The sequence below is a fragment of the Balaenoptera acutorostrata genome, chromosome 2, assembly GCF_949987535.1.
Source record: "Balaenoptera acutorostrata chromosome 2, mBalAcu1.1, whole genome shotgun sequence".
Taxonomy (NCBI): domain Eukaryota; kingdom Metazoa; phylum Chordata; class Mammalia; order Artiodactyla; family Balaenopteridae; genus Balaenoptera; species Balaenoptera acutorostrata.
Genome location: NC_080065.1, coordinates 17,322,390 through 17,340,068, shown reverse-complemented (window position 1 = coordinate 17,340,068; position 17,679 = coordinate 17,322,390). Strand labels below are relative to the sequence as shown.

At 42.8% G+C, this 17,679-nt stretch overlaps 1 protein-coding gene across 1 annotated transcript in view; it reads left to right on the top strand.

Annotated features, from left to right (window-relative positions):
- Positions 1-17,679, top strand: part of RETREG1 (reticulophagy regulator 1) — a 126,526-nt gene that overhangs the window by 33,873 nt on the left and 74,974 nt on the right. The window contains exons 2-3 of the mRNA XM_057539160.1: positions 201-307; positions 6,384-6,414. Coding sequence (XP_057395143.1) covers positions 201-307; positions 6,384-6,414 — 138 coding nt within the window. The remainder of the gene's footprint in view (positions 1-200; positions 308-6,383; positions 6,415-17,679) is intronic.

Below are 17,679 nucleotides of genomic sequence, written 5' to 3'. Positions count from 1 at the left end.
CACATGGCTCCAGTGCTTTTATTTCCGTGACTTTGATGCCCATTAAGTAACTTTCATGTGATCACGTTGAGGGTGTTTTTGACACGTGAAATCATTATTGAATGTATTTTTTGTTTCTGTGGCAGAAAGTAAACCTAATTTTTGAAAAAAGGTACAATCCTCAAGTTGAAATAATGATTTGTCTGTCTTTGCTGCGATAGGTTCCTTGCACTGACTCCGTGGAGAGTGTATCACCTGATCTCCGTCATGATCCTTGGACGTGTTATTATGCAAATAATAAAGGATATGGTTTTGTCTAGAACAAGAGGTAAGAAAACTCAGCATTCATTTTTTTTTTTTTAAAGGGTTTGTGGAAGTCTTTTTTTTTTTTTTTAAATTAATTAATTAATTTATTTTTGGCTGTGTTGGGTCTTCGTTTCTGTGCGAGGGCTTTCTCCAGTTGCGGCGAGCGGGGGCCACTCTTCATCGCAGTGCGCGGGCCTCTCACTATCGCGGCCTCTCTTGTTGCGGAGCACAGGCTCCAGACGCGCAGGCTCAGTAGCTGTGGCTCACGGGCCCAGTTGCTCCGCGGCATGTGGGATCCTCCCAGACCAGGGCTCGAACCCGTGTCCCCTGCATTGGCAGGCAGATTCTCAACCACTGCGCCACCAGGGAAGCCCCTCAGCATTCATTTTTATGGTATTTAATTTTCTAGACCCTGAATGTCTGACCTTTGTATAGGCAAATTAACTGAGCGGTCTTTGAAATGGAGCAAAATAACAGATTATATAGGCACTGACTTTTCTATTTTGAATGTTTGTTAAATATTATTTTTAAATTTATTAAATTTATTTACTATTTATTATTTATTTAAGTGATGTTGTCCGTAGTCATAGCTACTGCTGCTGGGCAAAAGGTTTGTGTGTGTTGGTTTCTCTTTTGGCTCTAAGTGCTGTTATTTTAAATACCATTTTGGTATTCAAGTAGGCTGCAGTGAGGATATCAGTTAAATATTTATTACATCCCACATGATGAAACTGGGCCATTGGAAAATGGGCTAGTTTATATAAATGTTTTCTCTGCCTCTGTGGAGAAAAACAATAAGTTCAGGGCTTAAAAACAATTAAGTAACGGTTAAATACATTTCTAAAAATGAATTGAAAAATAAATTCATTTTTGACACCAAATTTTTCAAAAAATTCAAGTGAGGGGCTTCCCTGGTGGTGCAGTGGTTGAGAATCTGCCTGCCAATGAGGGGGACACGGGTTCGAGCCCTGGTCTGGGAAGATCCCACATGCCACGGAGCAACTAAGCCCGTGAGCCACAACTACTGAGCCTGCGCATCTGGAGCCTGTGCTCCGCAACAAGAGAGGCCGCGATAGTGAGAGGCCCGCGCACCGCGATGAAGAGTGGCCCCCGCTCGCCGCAACTGGAGAAAGCCCTCGCACAGAAACGAAGACCCAACACAGCCATAAATAAATAAATAAATATAAATAAATAAATTAATTAAAGAAACGTTAAAAAAAAATTCAAGTGAGAACTTGAATTATTTAAAAAATTTGCTTAAGGTTTTCTGAGTAATTTAACTATATCATACATCTGAGTCAAGCTTTTCCATACTTGGAGAAGCTTCTTTCTACCAGGGTTTGAGCTAATTTTTGTAGATAGACAAAAATCCCTGCTTGGAATAATTGAGCCCCATGAAATTAAGTGAAATAAGATTGATTTGATCAAAAATAGCTAAGAGGGGGTTACAGTGAAGCAGTTGATTCCACTAAATGTAACCCCAGCTGGAGGGATGATTTTGGTAGGGGTCCATATAGGTGGAGGCACATAAGAACTGTCCAGGGTCCTAGCCCTGGCGGGGATACTGAAGCTGCTTGTGGGAGGCACTCTTTCCTCCCTAACATTGACTCTGGGACCAGGGATATAGGCTGTTACGGATGTACCATCATCTGTTATGGATGTACCATCATAGTGTTCTATGGTGCGCTTTAAATCTGGTTTATATTTTAAGTCTTTATGGTTCTTAAACTAACTCATGTGTGAACCATTTAGAAAGACTGTTTTACATGGGTGTGTTTCAAGGTTTGATGGTGATTCCTTCATTCGCTGTTCTGGGAAGGTGAACAGATTGGTTTTGTCCAGATATTGCTTTTCTTGAATCTGTAGATTTAGTTTACATTCGTGTACACATTCTTCCTTCTCTCCCTCTTCTCCTCCCCACCCGCCTCTTTTCTGTTTCAGAGAACAGACACCTAACTCTCTACCTTCTAACCCTAACAGGCACCTGGCCTGATACTTTCTGTTTAATCCAGACGTATTAATTCTGCCTAGAGGTGGGACATCCCCGAGCTGTAGGGCTTTGTGCTGGGGTTGGTGAGATCAATGCATGGCGATACCTGTGTTTCTGCCTTGATTCATAACTGATGGAGGAGAACCTGTTTCTCTCAAATTGATTTGGTAACATTTTCACCCTCTAGTTGCTCCCTCAGAGGAATCTTAGAAGAAATAGCCACTTAACCTATTTTACCTGCAGTCATTCTAGCTCAGTAGGGCAAGGGACCTCACAAAGCAAGCTGAGCATCTCGATGTTTTCAGTGGTGTACAAATTTGGTCCCAGTCTGGGCACAAGTTATAAGGAACGGACAAATGGTGGGGGGCGGGGGGCAAGGAGGAAGTGGAAAGACTTCGTGACTGTCCTTTTCTCACTCTCATGAGGACCGTTCCCTGCGTTGCCTCACCAGCTTGATGTTCTTGCAAACGTGCAACTTTCGTATTAAGTTGCAGGAAAGCTCTCCACTGCAAAGATTCAGTCCTTTAAAAAATTGGGGTGGTAGGGTGGGAAGAATACCGGTCTTCTAGAGCTAGTTGGCTCCATTTCTCAGCTGTGGAGAGGCCCCGTCAAAGACCGTATTGGTCTCCTATGGCTTCAGTGACAGATTACCACAAGCTTGGTGCCTCAATACAACAGAAATATCTTCTCTTGCAGTCCATAATCAGTACCACGGGGCCAAAATCAAGGCGTGGGCAGGGCCGCGCTCCCGGATTCCTGGAGCGTCCCAGCTTCTGCCGGTTCCTGGCATCCTTGGCTTGTAGGGCATCTCTCCAGTCTGTGCCTTTGTGATCCCATCACCTCCTTCTCTGCCTGTGTCAACTCTCCCTCTGCCTTCCTCTTACAAGGACACTTGTGATTCCATTTGGGCCTCACCTGGATAATCCAGGATGGTGTCCCCATTTCATAGCCCATAACTTTGTCACATTTGGTAAATCCCATTTTCCATGTAAAGTAACGTGTTGCAGGTTTCGGGGATTAAGACCCGATACCTTTGGGGGCTGTTATTCAGCCTCCTACATAATCCGAACCTCTTTATCCTGTGAAATGGCAAATCCTCCTTATACCACAGGGTTGTCTAAGGGTCAGACAAGAGCGTGAAACAAAAGCACCTCAGTCAGTAACGGTCCCCTCTCTTCAGCTCCGACCCGCGACCGGAACAGCATGGGTCTGTTCACCCATCAGCCGGTCCATGTTGAGCGCCTTCCTCTCCCCAGTGCCTCTCTGCCTGAGACCACCTCTCACGCTCCAGCCTGTAGGGCGGGCATTTGTCACAGGCCAGTCTTTCCGTCCGGGTTTTCACCGGGGGACGTTGCTCTGAATAGTGTTTCTACTGCATGAGGAGAAAAGGAGAGGCAGGACTCATGGCCGTGCTCTCCCAGCGCTCCCGGTCTGTGGCTGAAGCAGCACTGGTGCCTGCGTCGTCCTCTGCAGCCGAGTCTTTTAGGACAAAGGCCCATTGAGCCCCACGCGTGGTCGGCAGGAGCCTGGCTCTGCAGGCCCTTCAGCCCAGGGCCCTGCGGTGATGAACTGGTCTCTGGGCGACGCAGAATCGGCTTCAAGTTGGGTCCAGAGGCAGGGATGGTAGCTCCGTGGCTTCATCCAGAACCGCCTGGCTCTCATGAGCTACCTTGGCCCCACGGCAGGAGCAGTGAGGAAAGGACCCCCAGGTCACCTGGCCCCTCGCCTCTCCGCCAGCTTCCCCGCTTCCCACAGCATTTTTGGCTGAAGGGATTAAGATTCTCTTGTTAAGATTTCATTGTACCCCTCCTCTCCCTCCATCATATCTTTAATACCGTCTTAGGTACTTAATACGAAATAGGTGAGCAGAAGTGTGGCGATAACTTCTTGGGACTTAATCGTTGCGAAACCCAGGGACCCCGTGTCTCTGGTTTCTGAGTCACCGGTGTGGACGCCCTTGGCCGTGATGGATTTCTCGCTCACGGTCTCGCTGTTGTGTGCTTGACTCTGTGCTCCCCAGAATTAACCCCTTCCTCTGGGCTCTGGGGATGCTTCTGCGGTGTGAGAAACTCCTCCTGCGGCCTTCAGTTTTTCTTGACCACCTTCTCCTTCTGTCTCTTTGCCAAAGAACTGGTAATTTCCACACCCCGCTGTCTTTGAGATGCTCTTAAATGACTACACTGGGCAGTGGAGGAGGGCTGAGCAGGTTCCCGCACGCCGCCTGTGCAGGCATCGCCAAACGCTGTCCCTTTATGCCTTTCCTCCCGCCAAATCTACACCATCCATTTGATGCCGCCTTCTGGTCGCGGTTGAACATGGACCCACCTGGATTCGTGGCCTGTGAACTGTAGGCCTTTGTGCCCACGCCACGCTCTGTCATTCCTGCTTGTACCCTGATGGCTCGTGTGAAGCCCGGCTTCGGTCCCCGAGACCGTCCCTGCACCTTTGACCTTAACCTTCGCAAGTTCTGTCTCCAGCCCCTGCAAGGCTGGCAGTCAGTCCTCGGTGCTTCCTTCTGTCCGGCTCCACCCCGGCCCCTCACTCCCCATTGCACCAGCTCCGTGACCCCAGTTCAAGCGCGCTCCTGCTCGGCCTCTTACACCGCGCCATCTGCAGCCCTGTGCTGCCCCACCCTGGTCTACATTCAGTGATCGCGGCGCTGCTGTGCCCACCGTTCTAACGTCCTCGCTCCCTTAGCCAGCAACTGTACTCATTTTTCCAATTTTTGTTATAATTAACACAATAGTATTCAGATTTCAGGTGTACCACATAGTGACTCAATATTTTATACATTGTGAAATGATCACTGCAGAAAGACCAGTTACCATCTGTCACCATGCAAAGTTGTTACAATATTATTAATTAGATTCTGTATGTGTGCATTACATCCTCATGACATATTTATTTTATAGCTGGGAGTTTGTACCTCTTAATTCCCTTCACCTGTTTTTGTCTATCTCCCCACCCCCTCCCCTCTGGCAACTATCAGTTTGTTCTCTGTATCTATGAGTCTGTTTCTATTTTGTTTCTTCACTTGTTTTTTTAGATTCCACATATAAGTGAAATCATACAGTATTTGTTTTTCTCTGTCTGACTTATTTCACTTAGCATAATACCCTCAGGTCCATCCATGTTGCCACAAATGACAAGATTTCATTCTTTTTTATGGCCAAATAGTATTTCATTGTAATATATGCATACACTACATCTTCTTTGTTTGTTCATCTAGGCAGAAAGCAAAACCAGGTCAATTGCACAATTCTAATAATCTGATAAAAGGATGCAAGCAGTTTGGAGAAACTTTTTCCTGTGGCTGAATTTTAAGAAGGATTTATCACATGCATCTTTACTAGGGGATACTGAAGAACAAAAGGGACAACACCTTTGGCTTTTGTTCGATGGAAAAAGCAGAAACCACCTCTTGGCCATTTCTTTTCTTGAACTTCATTAAAGCTGGTAGCGGGGAGTAGAGTGTCAAGGCATAGTCCAGTGAAGAAAGTCATTGGAGAATTAAGAAAGCAAATGAGATCTAGGGTATGTGTGTGTGTGTGTGTGTGTATAAATGTTTATTTCATTTGAGCATAGATATACGCTCAAAACACCTAAAGAATGAATAGATAAAAATCTCCTTTCTCAAATAGCAGTTGTTTCAGTTCTTTGTCAGTACCATTTCAAAGTTCACCTTACATACCACCTCTGTTATGGCTGCTTTCTTGACTCATTTTCTCTCCTCCCTGAACTCCCATGGCTTATGTTTCTTGTAGAGTTCCTACACCACCTGCCTCGGTTCAGGTTTGCTGGAGTGCGGGTTCGGTCTGCCCCACTGGACAGTACAGTCCCTGAGGCAGGACCATGTGTTATACGATGCTCCATCTTCCATGGTACCTATCCACGTGTTTTGCATACAGTAGAATCTCAATGGATATTTGTGGACAACTTGCCTGAATGAGTTATGGTAGCAGAAGTATACGCTGTATGAACTGATCGTTTCTAGAGTTTTAAGATGTAAGCGGTCCATTTTAAATAGCTCAGAATATTTCGAAGTTGAGAAATGCCTCAAGAGGAAAATACCTCCATTAACATTTCACATTTACTTCTCCTATTGCAGGTGCACAGTTGTGGAGAAGCTTCAGTGAAAGGTAGGGGACATTCTTTTCATGTTATGGCTAATGGAGGGCAGGTGGGAGACGTGACCGGGCCACCGAGATGCATCTCTGAAACCATAGTTTAGTGACAGGATTGATCATAGTAATCTACAAAAGTGGGAACATAAAGAAAAATACAGTCAAAGTGAGGGCGAGGATAAAATCAGGACTCGTTCTAGGAAATAGTTCATGTCTTGCTGTAATATGGGGCCATGTGCACACGTGAGAGTCATAATGTGTGAGGATGGGGAGGGAAGATGGGGGTGTTTTCATTGGGGATTGCCTCTCAGACCTCATTTTGGAGCCTGAGCAATGTGCTGTAGTGGGGGAAGAACAGGGCAACCCCAAGTCCCGGAACTCTGCAGGAACATTCCTGAAGGTTAACCAGGCTGTCGGTTCAGAGAACTCTGGGGTAAGAAGATGAGGAGGAGGGGTGAGAGGCTTGTAGGTGGGAGGGTGCAGCGAATGTCCACAGGGCTCTGGGCTCCTTGTGCAGCCACAGGCAAATGAGTCCCCTTTTCATTTGCCATCCCCCATCCTGAAGTAAAGGCTCTCTTCTCACATGGAAGAGAAAAGAGGTGGGGCAGGTGATGAGAGGACCAGAATTCACATCACCAACTGTGCATATGAGAAGTGGAAAAGTGAGAAAATGTAAGGGTCAGTATTCCAGTGAAATGAATTTTTGTAGTTATTTATTTGTTTAAATTCTGCCTTAAGAATACCCTTGTATGACTGACAGAGGGGTGGTTCGGTGCTCGACTTGCATCAAAGTAGACAACATGCAGTGAAGGCTCACAACGGAAACAAAGTAACGCCGTTAAAAATCCATGAAAAAAACCATAACCTGGTATATAATACTCGTTTTTTTAAATAAATTTATTTATTTTGTTTATTTATTTTTGGCTGCATTGGGTCTTCGTTGCTGTGCGCGGGCTTTCTGTAGTTGCGGCAAGCGGGGGCTACTCTTCGTTCCGGTGCGCGGGCTTCTCATTGTGGTGGCTTCTCTTGTTGCGGAGCACGGGCTCTAGGCACGTGGGCTTCAGCAGTTGTGGCACGTGGGCTCAGTAGTTGTGGCGCACGGGCTTAGTTGCTCTGTGGCATGTGGGATCTTCTTGGACCAGGGCTCGAACCCTTGTCCCCTGCATTGGTAGGCAGATTCTTAACTACCGCGCCACCAGGGAAGCCCCTATAATGTACTCTTAGAAGCTGTGCTCATGAAAATAATGCTTACTTCAGGTGTAAAGGCTAATTTTATGATCAGTTTACTTCTGCGTGCTTGTTCCTTCATTTTGGAGCCCAGATTTTCATGGGCAGAATGTAAACTTGCCAAAGACTCAGCAGAGGGAGATATGGGCTATAAAAGGGAAAGCTGATCCTCCAGGCACAGACCCACCCCTGGCCTGGCAGTCCAGGTCCTGGCTTCCGTCCTGCCCCTGCAGACACACTGGGACTCCTTGGATAAGTGTCTTAAGCTTTCTCTGCAGGTGTTTCCCCATTTGTCAGGTGAAGAAATTGAGCGTGCTCCCTAATTCTGGTTGGAGGAAGAAGATCTGACCAAGTGAGTTAGTGTAATTTCAAAGGAATTTTAAAAAGCTCTTCGAAGCAATACTCTTTCAGATTTACTGATACTCAGTTTGACCCGCCAAGGGCTTTGCTGAAGCCCTAGCTGTCCACAGCCCTTCTGAAGTAGTTATAAGTTGCCTGGGAGAATTCCCACTGTGCACTTCCTCTTAACATAGAAATTATTGGAATGTTTGATAAGGATCTGGAAAAAATATTAGCTATTAGTGAGCACAGCAGGACCAAGGCTCTCACTTTGCCAGTGTTGGGTTTGGTCAGGGAGTGAGTAGCTCCTTATAATGCGGCTTTTTTAAGATTTATAATATTCCACTTGTTTGGGGAGCTGCCTATGTGCCCCCAGAGAAGCCATGATCATGGAAATAGGCTTTTCTTAGGGAGGATCTCATTTACTTCAGGATCACCCAGATGGATGTTCAGATGCAGCTAATTTCCCATCCTGGTCCCAACCCTGCAGCTAGTGATCTTGCCAAGTTCACTTCTCTCTTGGCCTCAGTTTTCTTACCTGCTGAGTGAAGAGGTGAGAGAGAATCATCTCGAATATCTCCTGCAGCCCTAAAAAGTCTATGATGTGATTTGAGGGGGATTAGTGTTCCTTTTATATTGTTATCCTTTTACCTTTTGGTTTGGCCAGTGCCTCTTTCAAAGTGAGTTAATTCACACTAGAAAGGATACTTTCCAAAACTTTTTCACTGCACTTTCCATTGTGTAATTTCATTCTGATTTCTATTGTTCACGCTGGAGATGTGAAATTAAAATATGTTTTGCTCTAATTTCTTTGATGATGATTTGGTTTGTTATTTACAGTGACTCTTGGCATCTGGTACTTGCTAGTGCCGTGTTTTTAACATTGAAAAATTCAAAACCACCTTATTTGAAGAATAAAATACAGTGCTGGATAGGAGGATCTTTGCAGGCAGAAGGAGGTGCTGTTTTGCTCATGTGAGGCAGGTGGGATTAGGATCTTTCCACTTACAAGGTCTGAGGTGCTGAGCTCAGAAATCTCGCCCTCACTTGGCGGTAGTTAGAAATCAACATTTCTAAATCCTAAAAATGATAAAATATGATCTCAACTACAGTACCTTGCTAAGTGGGTAAACCCTAAGCATACAGCAAAAGAATTAACATCAATGCAAACACTTTCCACCTTAGGAAACTAGATGTTTCTTCTTTTCTAATATACGGAAATTCTCCTTAATTATTGGTGGGAATGCAAAATGGTACAGCCACTTTAGAAGACAGTTTGGTGGTTTCTTACAGAACCAAATATATTCTTATCATACAGTCTGGCAGTCATACTCTTTGGTATTTACTCAAAGGAGTGAAAACTTGGGTCTACACAAAAAACAACACACAGATGTTTATAGCAGCTGTATTCATAATGCCAAAACTTGGAAGCCACCAAGATGTCCTTCAGTAAGTGAATGGATAAATAAACTGTGGTACATCCAGACAATAGAATATTAATCAGTACTAAAAAGAAATGAGCTATCAAGCCATGAAAAGACATGGAGAAACCTTAATCATATTACCAAGCAAAAGAAGCCAATCTGAAAAGGCTACATACAATATGATTCTAACTATAAGACATTCTGGAAAAGGCAAAATTATGGAAACTGTAACAAGATCAGTGGTTGCCAGGGGCTCGTGAGGATGGGAGGCATGAATAGGCAGAGAACAGAGGATTTTTAGAGCAGTGAAAATAGTCTGTATGTTACTATAATGGTAGATACAGGTCATTACACTTTTGTCCACACCCATAGAATGTACAATGCCAAGTGTGACCCCTAATGTAAACTCTGGGTTTGGGGTGATTATGACGTGTCAGTGTCAGTTCATCAGTTGTAACAAATGCAGCGCTCTGGTGGGGAACACTGATTACGGAGGAGGCTGTGTGTGGGGTGGGGGGCAGAGGGTATATGAGAAATCTCTGTGCCCTCTGTTTGATTCTGCTGTGAACCTAAAACTGCTTTAAAAAAATAAAATCTATTTTTAAAAAGTTAAAAAAGGAAGAAAAGCGATCAGCATTTCTCCCCCTCTCCCCCCTCCCCGCCCCCCCGTGACAGCCTGCACAGCTGGGATTCCCAGGTCTGTCCGCCAGGCGTGATAGTTCCTCTTCCCAGCATTGTGCTAGTGGTCTGCGCTCAGGCTCAGAGTGAACCAGGCCTTTTCTCTGTAGGGCTTGTTTAAGGGCCATGAAATTCACTGTTCAACAGGTGGATGAAATCATGGACCACTCTGCCTTCATTATGCCGTTGTAGAGCTTTTCCATTAAAAAGGAGCTCCTTGAAAAGGGAGCTCTGTGCACTGTTGGCAGGAATGTACGTTGGTGCAGCCACTATGGAAAAACAGTATAGAGGTTGCTCAGAAAACTAAAAATAACACATTCAGATGGTCCAGTAATTCCACTCCTGGGTCTCGATCCAAAGGGAATGAAATCACTGTCCTGAAGAGATGTGTGCACACACCTCCCCCGTGTTCACTGCAGCACTGTTCACAATAGCCAAGACATGGAAACGACTCAGCGTCCACCAGTGGATGAATTGATAAAGAAAACTGGTATATATACACAATGGAATGTTACTCAGCCATTCAAAAGGAAGGAAATTCTACAACATGGATGAACCTGGAAGGCGTATGTTAAGTGAAATAAGTCAGACAGAGAAAGACAAATACTGTGTGATCTCCCTTTTATGTGGAATCTAAAAAAGTTGCTCATAAAAAAAACAGCAGATTGGTAGTTGCCAGGGCCGGGGGTGGAAGCAAGGAGGTGTCGGTCAAAGGGCACAAACCTCCAGTTATAAGATGAATGGGTTCTGGGAAACTAATGTGCAGCATAGTGACTCTAGCTAACAGTAGCATATTGTGTACTTGAAAGTTGCTAAGACAGTAGATCTGAAATGTTCTCACCACCACAATGACAAAATGGTAATGATGTGAGGTGAAGGATGTGTAAACTATCCATTGTGGTAATCATTTCGCAATATGTACATCTATCAGATCATCATATTGTGCACCTTAAACTTACACAAGGTTATATGTCAATTATATCTTAGTAAAACTGGAAAGGAAAGTAATTTTTTCCCTCCTATAATGCTAGTGGCTTATTTCACAGACTCTGGGAAAAGTTGCTTTTGTCAGCTAAGCTTAAAGCATTTCCTCCAAAATTTAGCATGAAGATGGTGATGTCTATGTACAAGGAGGGTATTCACAACTATAACGTGTTATACCTAACTAGTAAATAACAGTAAAGCCAGCATCAAATTTCTGATGTCATCAACAATAAAAATTGGATCATTTTAATCAGATGCCATTCACATATCAATTTTTGTACCTGGAAAGTTCATTTTGTGCAAATGTGATTCTCAGTGTGTAAGTCCTGAGAATGGCTGGTGCTTGACCTTTTTCTTTACTAAACAGTAAGTCCCAACTCTGCAATATGAACAGGATTTATACGGAGCAGTCTGTCAACTGAACCAAATTAACATCTTCTATGGCTTGTTCCTAGTCTTGGGATGAAACGTGACCCGTGGTATCATGGCTCTTAATTCTCGTGTGACTGTGGCCGCTGACTGAATAGTAGCCTCTGTTAACAAAGGAGAAATTGTGCCCATTACCTTTAAAAACATAAAATTGGTTTCAGTTTGGCCTGGTTTTTCTAAGGAAGTATAAATTAGAAAAAAGTACTTTTACTTATGTATACATCGATCATTCAAAATTTCTTTCCCTAATTCTTTAATAGTTTTGTACGTTATAATCCAGATGAAGGAGCTCTTCTCATCATAAATCCTGTTTTACTGTTCAATGTCAATTTACAGAAAATACAATTCTTTCATCAACACTACAGATTTTGGAAATTACGGCTGAGAACTCTGGGATTTAGTAACAGACATCGCCAGAATCCCGATGCCTCAGCCGGTGTCTTTCACAGGAAGTGGGGAGTGGCTTTCCAAGAAGGTAACAAGGGCATCAGATCTACTTTGCCTTACCTTGAGCTGACTCTTGGGGTGGGCACAGCAGAGAATTAACAGACGCAGTCTTTCTAGAGCCAGCAGGGGTTAGCAGGAGTTGTGGGCTTTTTGCCTGCAGCTTGGTCAAATCCCAGGACTCCTCCTCTGAGCTCGCTCTCTCTCTCTCTCTCTCTCTCTCACCTGCTCTTAAGAGAAGCAATTCTGTGGCCCTACTTGGTGAGATGAAATGCCCTTTTGTCTTGTCAACTTCCAGATAGTTGCCAAAGTGTTCTGCTTCTATTTTTTTCTGGAGAAAAGGAGCCAAGAATTGTCGGTTGTAAAGCCCAGTCCTGAGCTTGCCCCAGCTTATAGGCCCAGAACCAATTGGAGCATGTAAGTAAGAGCCGTCTAATTAATTAACTCCTTGAGCACAACACCATGCTTCCATTAAAAGTGAAAAGTCATCTGGCATTTGCTAAATTGTCTCCTCTGAGGAATAGAATTTAGTATGAAAACTGCGTATTCTGTATTTATGAATCGTCATCACTCATCAAAATTCCACAGACAGGATGAATCACCAAGTCAAAAGCATTAAGTAGTCACATGGTAGCTTAAAAAGTTTTCTTTCTTTCTTTGCTATTAGGCACAGCAGTAATTCTGACTCATGCATTGAAACTACTAGAGTTTACAGTTTTAGTGTTTTCAAAAGTGCCTATAAAATCACCTTGTAGCTTCTATTTTGTCACCTTTCTAAGAAGGCATACCATGTGGAAGCTTTATTTTTTAACTTCAGCCAGAACTGTGCTTAGGAAGCCACATCTCCATGAGTTTTAAAAGAAAGTCTTGCTGTGAAGGATACATTCGACTGGATTAAATGAAAAATTCTTTTCCTCAGAAAAAAAAAATTCACTTAAATTCAGAATATGCTGGATTTTAACACAAGCATATCTGGGCTTGGGGAGTCTTTGGCTGGAGATGCCTGGGCCAGGCTGGGGGCAAAGCACCACTTTGAAAGTCTCTACCCTGCCAACATAAAAATCCGAATAGGCCTTTTATTCCTTTTTTCAAAAATAATAATTGAGCACAATTCTGTAGTCACATATCGCACAATGGAGAGTTGAAGCCCTTTGATTCCTGTCTCTCCGGAAAGAACGGACCCATTCAGCAACTGAGAGATGGTGAGCTCTTAGGCAGCGCGGCTGCAATGTGGCTTAGAATTCTCCACTCAGATTCCAATCTGTTGTGTTCATTCTTAAAAGTTGTACTTTGACAATCAGACCAGTTGAAGACAAGTGCGGAACAAAGGACTACAAGCCGTTTTGAAAGCTGTTTGAGGACGAAGGGGACAATTCTGCTTCTTATCTCTTCACCATCGGTGGGGTCTCTACATAAAAAGTGTTGACTTCCTAAAAATGCCTCATGCTAGAACTTTAAGGGCTGTTTTTTCCGCTCAGGAGCCCCTCAAGCTAAAAGCCCTCCCTGAAACTGACGTGCATCTTCACAACAGCAACTGATCTATTTCTTAGGCATTAAAAATAAAATGAAACAGGAAGTACAAATTATTGTGTATAAAATAAATAAGCTACAAGGATATATTGTACAATGCAGGGAATATAGCCAGTATTTTCTAATAACTATAAATGGAGTATAACTTTAAAACACTGTGAATCACTATGTTGTACACCCGTAACTTATATAATATTGTACGTCAACTATACCTCAAGAAAATAAAGAAAGAAAATGAAACAGGAAGTACATTTCATAGCCCACTGGCTTCATTGACAATGGAGACAAATTGTTAGACCTGTTCCTGGCTGTGCATTCCTTTCATGAGTAACATGTTCTCCTTATATTCAAGCAGATTTATCAAGTCAAAACGTGGGCAGGAAACCAGGAGTCAGGCTCTCAGTGAGTCTGGGAGCAGCAGCCCCTGACTTAATACTCAGGTCTCCTAAGTAAAATGCACTCAATATTATATTTTATTATAGTTTATAATTTTCGGTTTTGATAATTTGGGACATTTCTTAAAGCTAATGTAATTCCATAATCTTATTCAATAACGAGTCCAATCAGCTTTTCCCCCCATTATTTTAGCTCTATTTCATCTTTGCTTAATTAAAAATGTGTGTATGTCACTGTTTTCTGTGGCTTCATCATGGCTGTCTACAGCCACTTCATAAGAAACAAAAATTCCAGCTTTGATCATTTTAATCTATGTTTTCAGATTCTCTTAGGCTCCTTGCTTATTAGGTTTGATTAGGTACTGGATCCTGCATTATTAAGGATTTGAGAATGTAGTTCACTTATAAATATATCAAGTAATTAAGCTAGACTAATTGTTACCTAGTAGCATTCTTGCTTCAATAAACTTAAATTACCAGAAGGAAGAATGGTTAGTAGTTAATATTTCTCTTAACTTTCCCTGGCCTATGCAGTGATTATTTGAACATAAATTAAGACTTCACAGGTATTTGAAACTTTTTGTCCTCTGTCTGTCTGTCTTTCTCTTTCTCTTTCTCTTTCTCTTTCTCTCTCTCTCTCTATTGTTCCTAAACAATATTTATAGTCATATTTGCCTAATAGCATTTAAAACATAACTTTTTTCTTGATTTTAAAAGTAATACATGTAATTTAGAAAACTGAAAATGTAGGGAACTTATAAAAAAGAACTCTCAAACCTTATAAACCCATCACCCAGAAATTAAACTCACTTTCAATTTTATTTTTTCCAGTCTTTTTGTAAAATTGTATCTGATTTTGTTCATTCATCGTTTCAACAAATATTTATTGCGTGCCTTTATTGCCAGTACTTCTAGGCATTAGTAGAATTAAACAAAAAGCAACAACTCTGTCCTCCTGCAGGTCACATTCTAGTGAGTGAGACAGAAAATAAATTACTACAATATATAATGTTAGATGGTGAACGATGTTTAAGGGAAACTGAAGCAGGAGAGGGGATCAGGGAGTGTGAGGGTGGGAGGTGAGGGTCAAGTTGTATTAAAGTGCTCAGGAAAGCCCTCACTGAAGAAGAGTTTTGAGCAAAGACTTGAAGGAGGTGAAGTTGTGAATCATATCTGGTTGAAGAGCTTCTAGTCAGAGGGAACGGCAAGTGCAAAGGCCCTGGGGCCCGGTGATTTTTGTTTTATACTAGTAAGTTTTTTTTTTTAATGCAACTGTAGTAACTAGAATAAATAGAATATTATGTAGCTAATTAAGATCATATTGTGAAAGTATGAAAATGGGATATGAGATATGAAAATGTATCATTTATTGCTAATTGTAAAAAAAATTGTAGATTTAAAGCATTACAGGGAGGTATAATGCACAGTACCTTACAGTTATGTGTTGAACATGTCTGGTAGCTCTTGCGAAGGGAAGACAGTTGGTTTTTGTTTTCTTGATTTTGTTTATCTTTATTATCAATACATTTTACTTCTGTAATGAACATGCATAGCCTTTAACATGAAGAGAGACGAAAGATACTCAGTGAAGGGGGAGAGCACCCCACCAGTCAGGGTGAGGCCTGTGACTGTGGACATGGGAGACGACACACCGCTTCAGGTATTCAGTTCACGTAAGGGCTCCGGCTCCTGAGCTGCTGACCGGAAGTGGGGCTCTGGTTACGCAGACGGCACGGCCCAGGCCTTGGAAACAGGTCAGGGTCGAAGTGCAGAGAAGCAGCGGGGCGGGAGGAGGGGCGGGAGCCTCAGGAATACGTCAGAGGCATTACAAGGGGGCCCTGACCAGCCCAAGTGTCACTTGATGCTGAGCTTCATAGGATTGGGGCAAAGAAAAATGACTAATGTATTATTGAGCAATACATTAAAATGATGAATTTCCAAGGTTAGGTGGTGTTCGAGGGGTGGGATAAAAGTTCTTAAATCCTTCCTTTCTGAGGCTCAGTGACAGGTACAGGTGAAGGGCCTGCGTGCATACCCTCATGATTTAGACACCCCCAGAAAGCTTATTTAAGTAAAATTTGGAAACTCTTTGTATCCTCCAGAGTAAGATTTATATCTCTATCCTTATACTCCAAGCTATAGTGTTTGGGCAGTTCAAACAAGAATGAACCTGAGAAGACAGTGTGTTCTCTTCTGGACACCCCACCCCTGGGTTCTGTAGGTCAGCCAGTCTGTCTGTCTCTCAGCTGTCAGTTGTCCGTCGGTCAGCTATCAGTCTATCCAACCTACCTACCTACGCATGTTCCTAAATTATCTTTTAATGATCGTATTTTATATATTGAAGGATATATGTAACATACACAGAAGTTGTAGTCATTATAATAAAACAGATCATCATGAACTTCCCCCCAAACAGGATTGAGGCTACTGCATCTCCCTTACCTTCTCCTGCTGCCTTCCCAGGCTAAAAGCAAGCACGGTCCTGATACTTGTGTTCTTTGTTCCTTTGCTTTAAAAAAAATATGTGTGTGTGTTTGTATACACATATAAATATATGTATATATGTATATAGATATATATAAATGCATATAAATATATGTGTATGTATATAAATATTTGTATATGTGTATATATGTATATAAATATGTGTATTTGTATGTATACATATATATTTAAATTACATATACATGTATTCCTAAATAAAAATTTCACTTTTGAGGTCTATTAAAAATGGTTCCATATTTATGTAGTCTTCTAGCACTAATGTCTTACCACTAAACTTTTACAAAAAGATAAATCCATGTTGCTGTGTATAGCTACGGTTCCTTCTTTTTTGTTGCTGTATAATATTCCATCATGTGACTATACCACAGTTGATTTATATGCTCTCTTTGCATTGGACTTGGGACATTTTTTACCAGACTGTCCACTGCTTCTGTGAGTTTCTGAGTTTACTGCATGACAGTACCAACAGTCACAAAAAGGGAAAAGGCAAATGCCTAACACATGAAGTGAGTGGTTTTCTAAGCCAGAATACTGTATATTTGAAAGCTTGCGTAAAGTCTGCCTCCACACTTGGGCTCTGACAGCTGGAATGATTTCCTGGCACGCTTGGCAGTGCTCTAGGGCTGGCCGCCGCTAGAGGGTGTGGGAGAGCTGGGCCGTCAGCGTGTCGGAGAGGCTGAGGATAACGTGCCTGCTGTTGAGGCCTAGCTGCGTGGCACCAGTGATTTTAGTATGTGCACATTTCAGCGGGACAAAAGCACCAGTGTCGCTTCAGTTACAGTAAGAAGATCCAGTTAAAGGTTACACCTCTGTCTGTACAGGTCTGTGCCAGGTTACGCACACATTTTAACGTAGGCGGGGTGAAAAAATGAACACGGATGAAGAGTAGTGATAGGCTGCATCAAAGGAGAATAAGACAGACTGGGTGGGGAGGAAATTCACGTACAAGTGGCCCAAAACAATGACAGATGACTCTGCTTCTCAGTTTAGAAACAGGCTGATGCTCGAGGCCTCCAAGAACTCAGCAGTGTTTTGAGTGTATCACCCTGTTTACTGCGTATTTCTATCCAGTGTCTCAAGAAATCTTCTGAATGTTCTTTATTACGTGCTGTCCAGAGTCTCCTTCCCTTGCTGGTCCCTGACTTGGTACTTTTTCCTCTCTTGGAAATGAATGGAAACCCATGGATTTTTCCCTCCCACAGAGCTCTAAATAACCTTGAATCAAGAATCCCAGAAAATGGCTTAATTTCCGGTTTCATGGAGAGAGGACTTCTTGTGAGTTGTTTGCCCCAGGCCAGCAACTGACCTGTGAAATATTGAGGGCA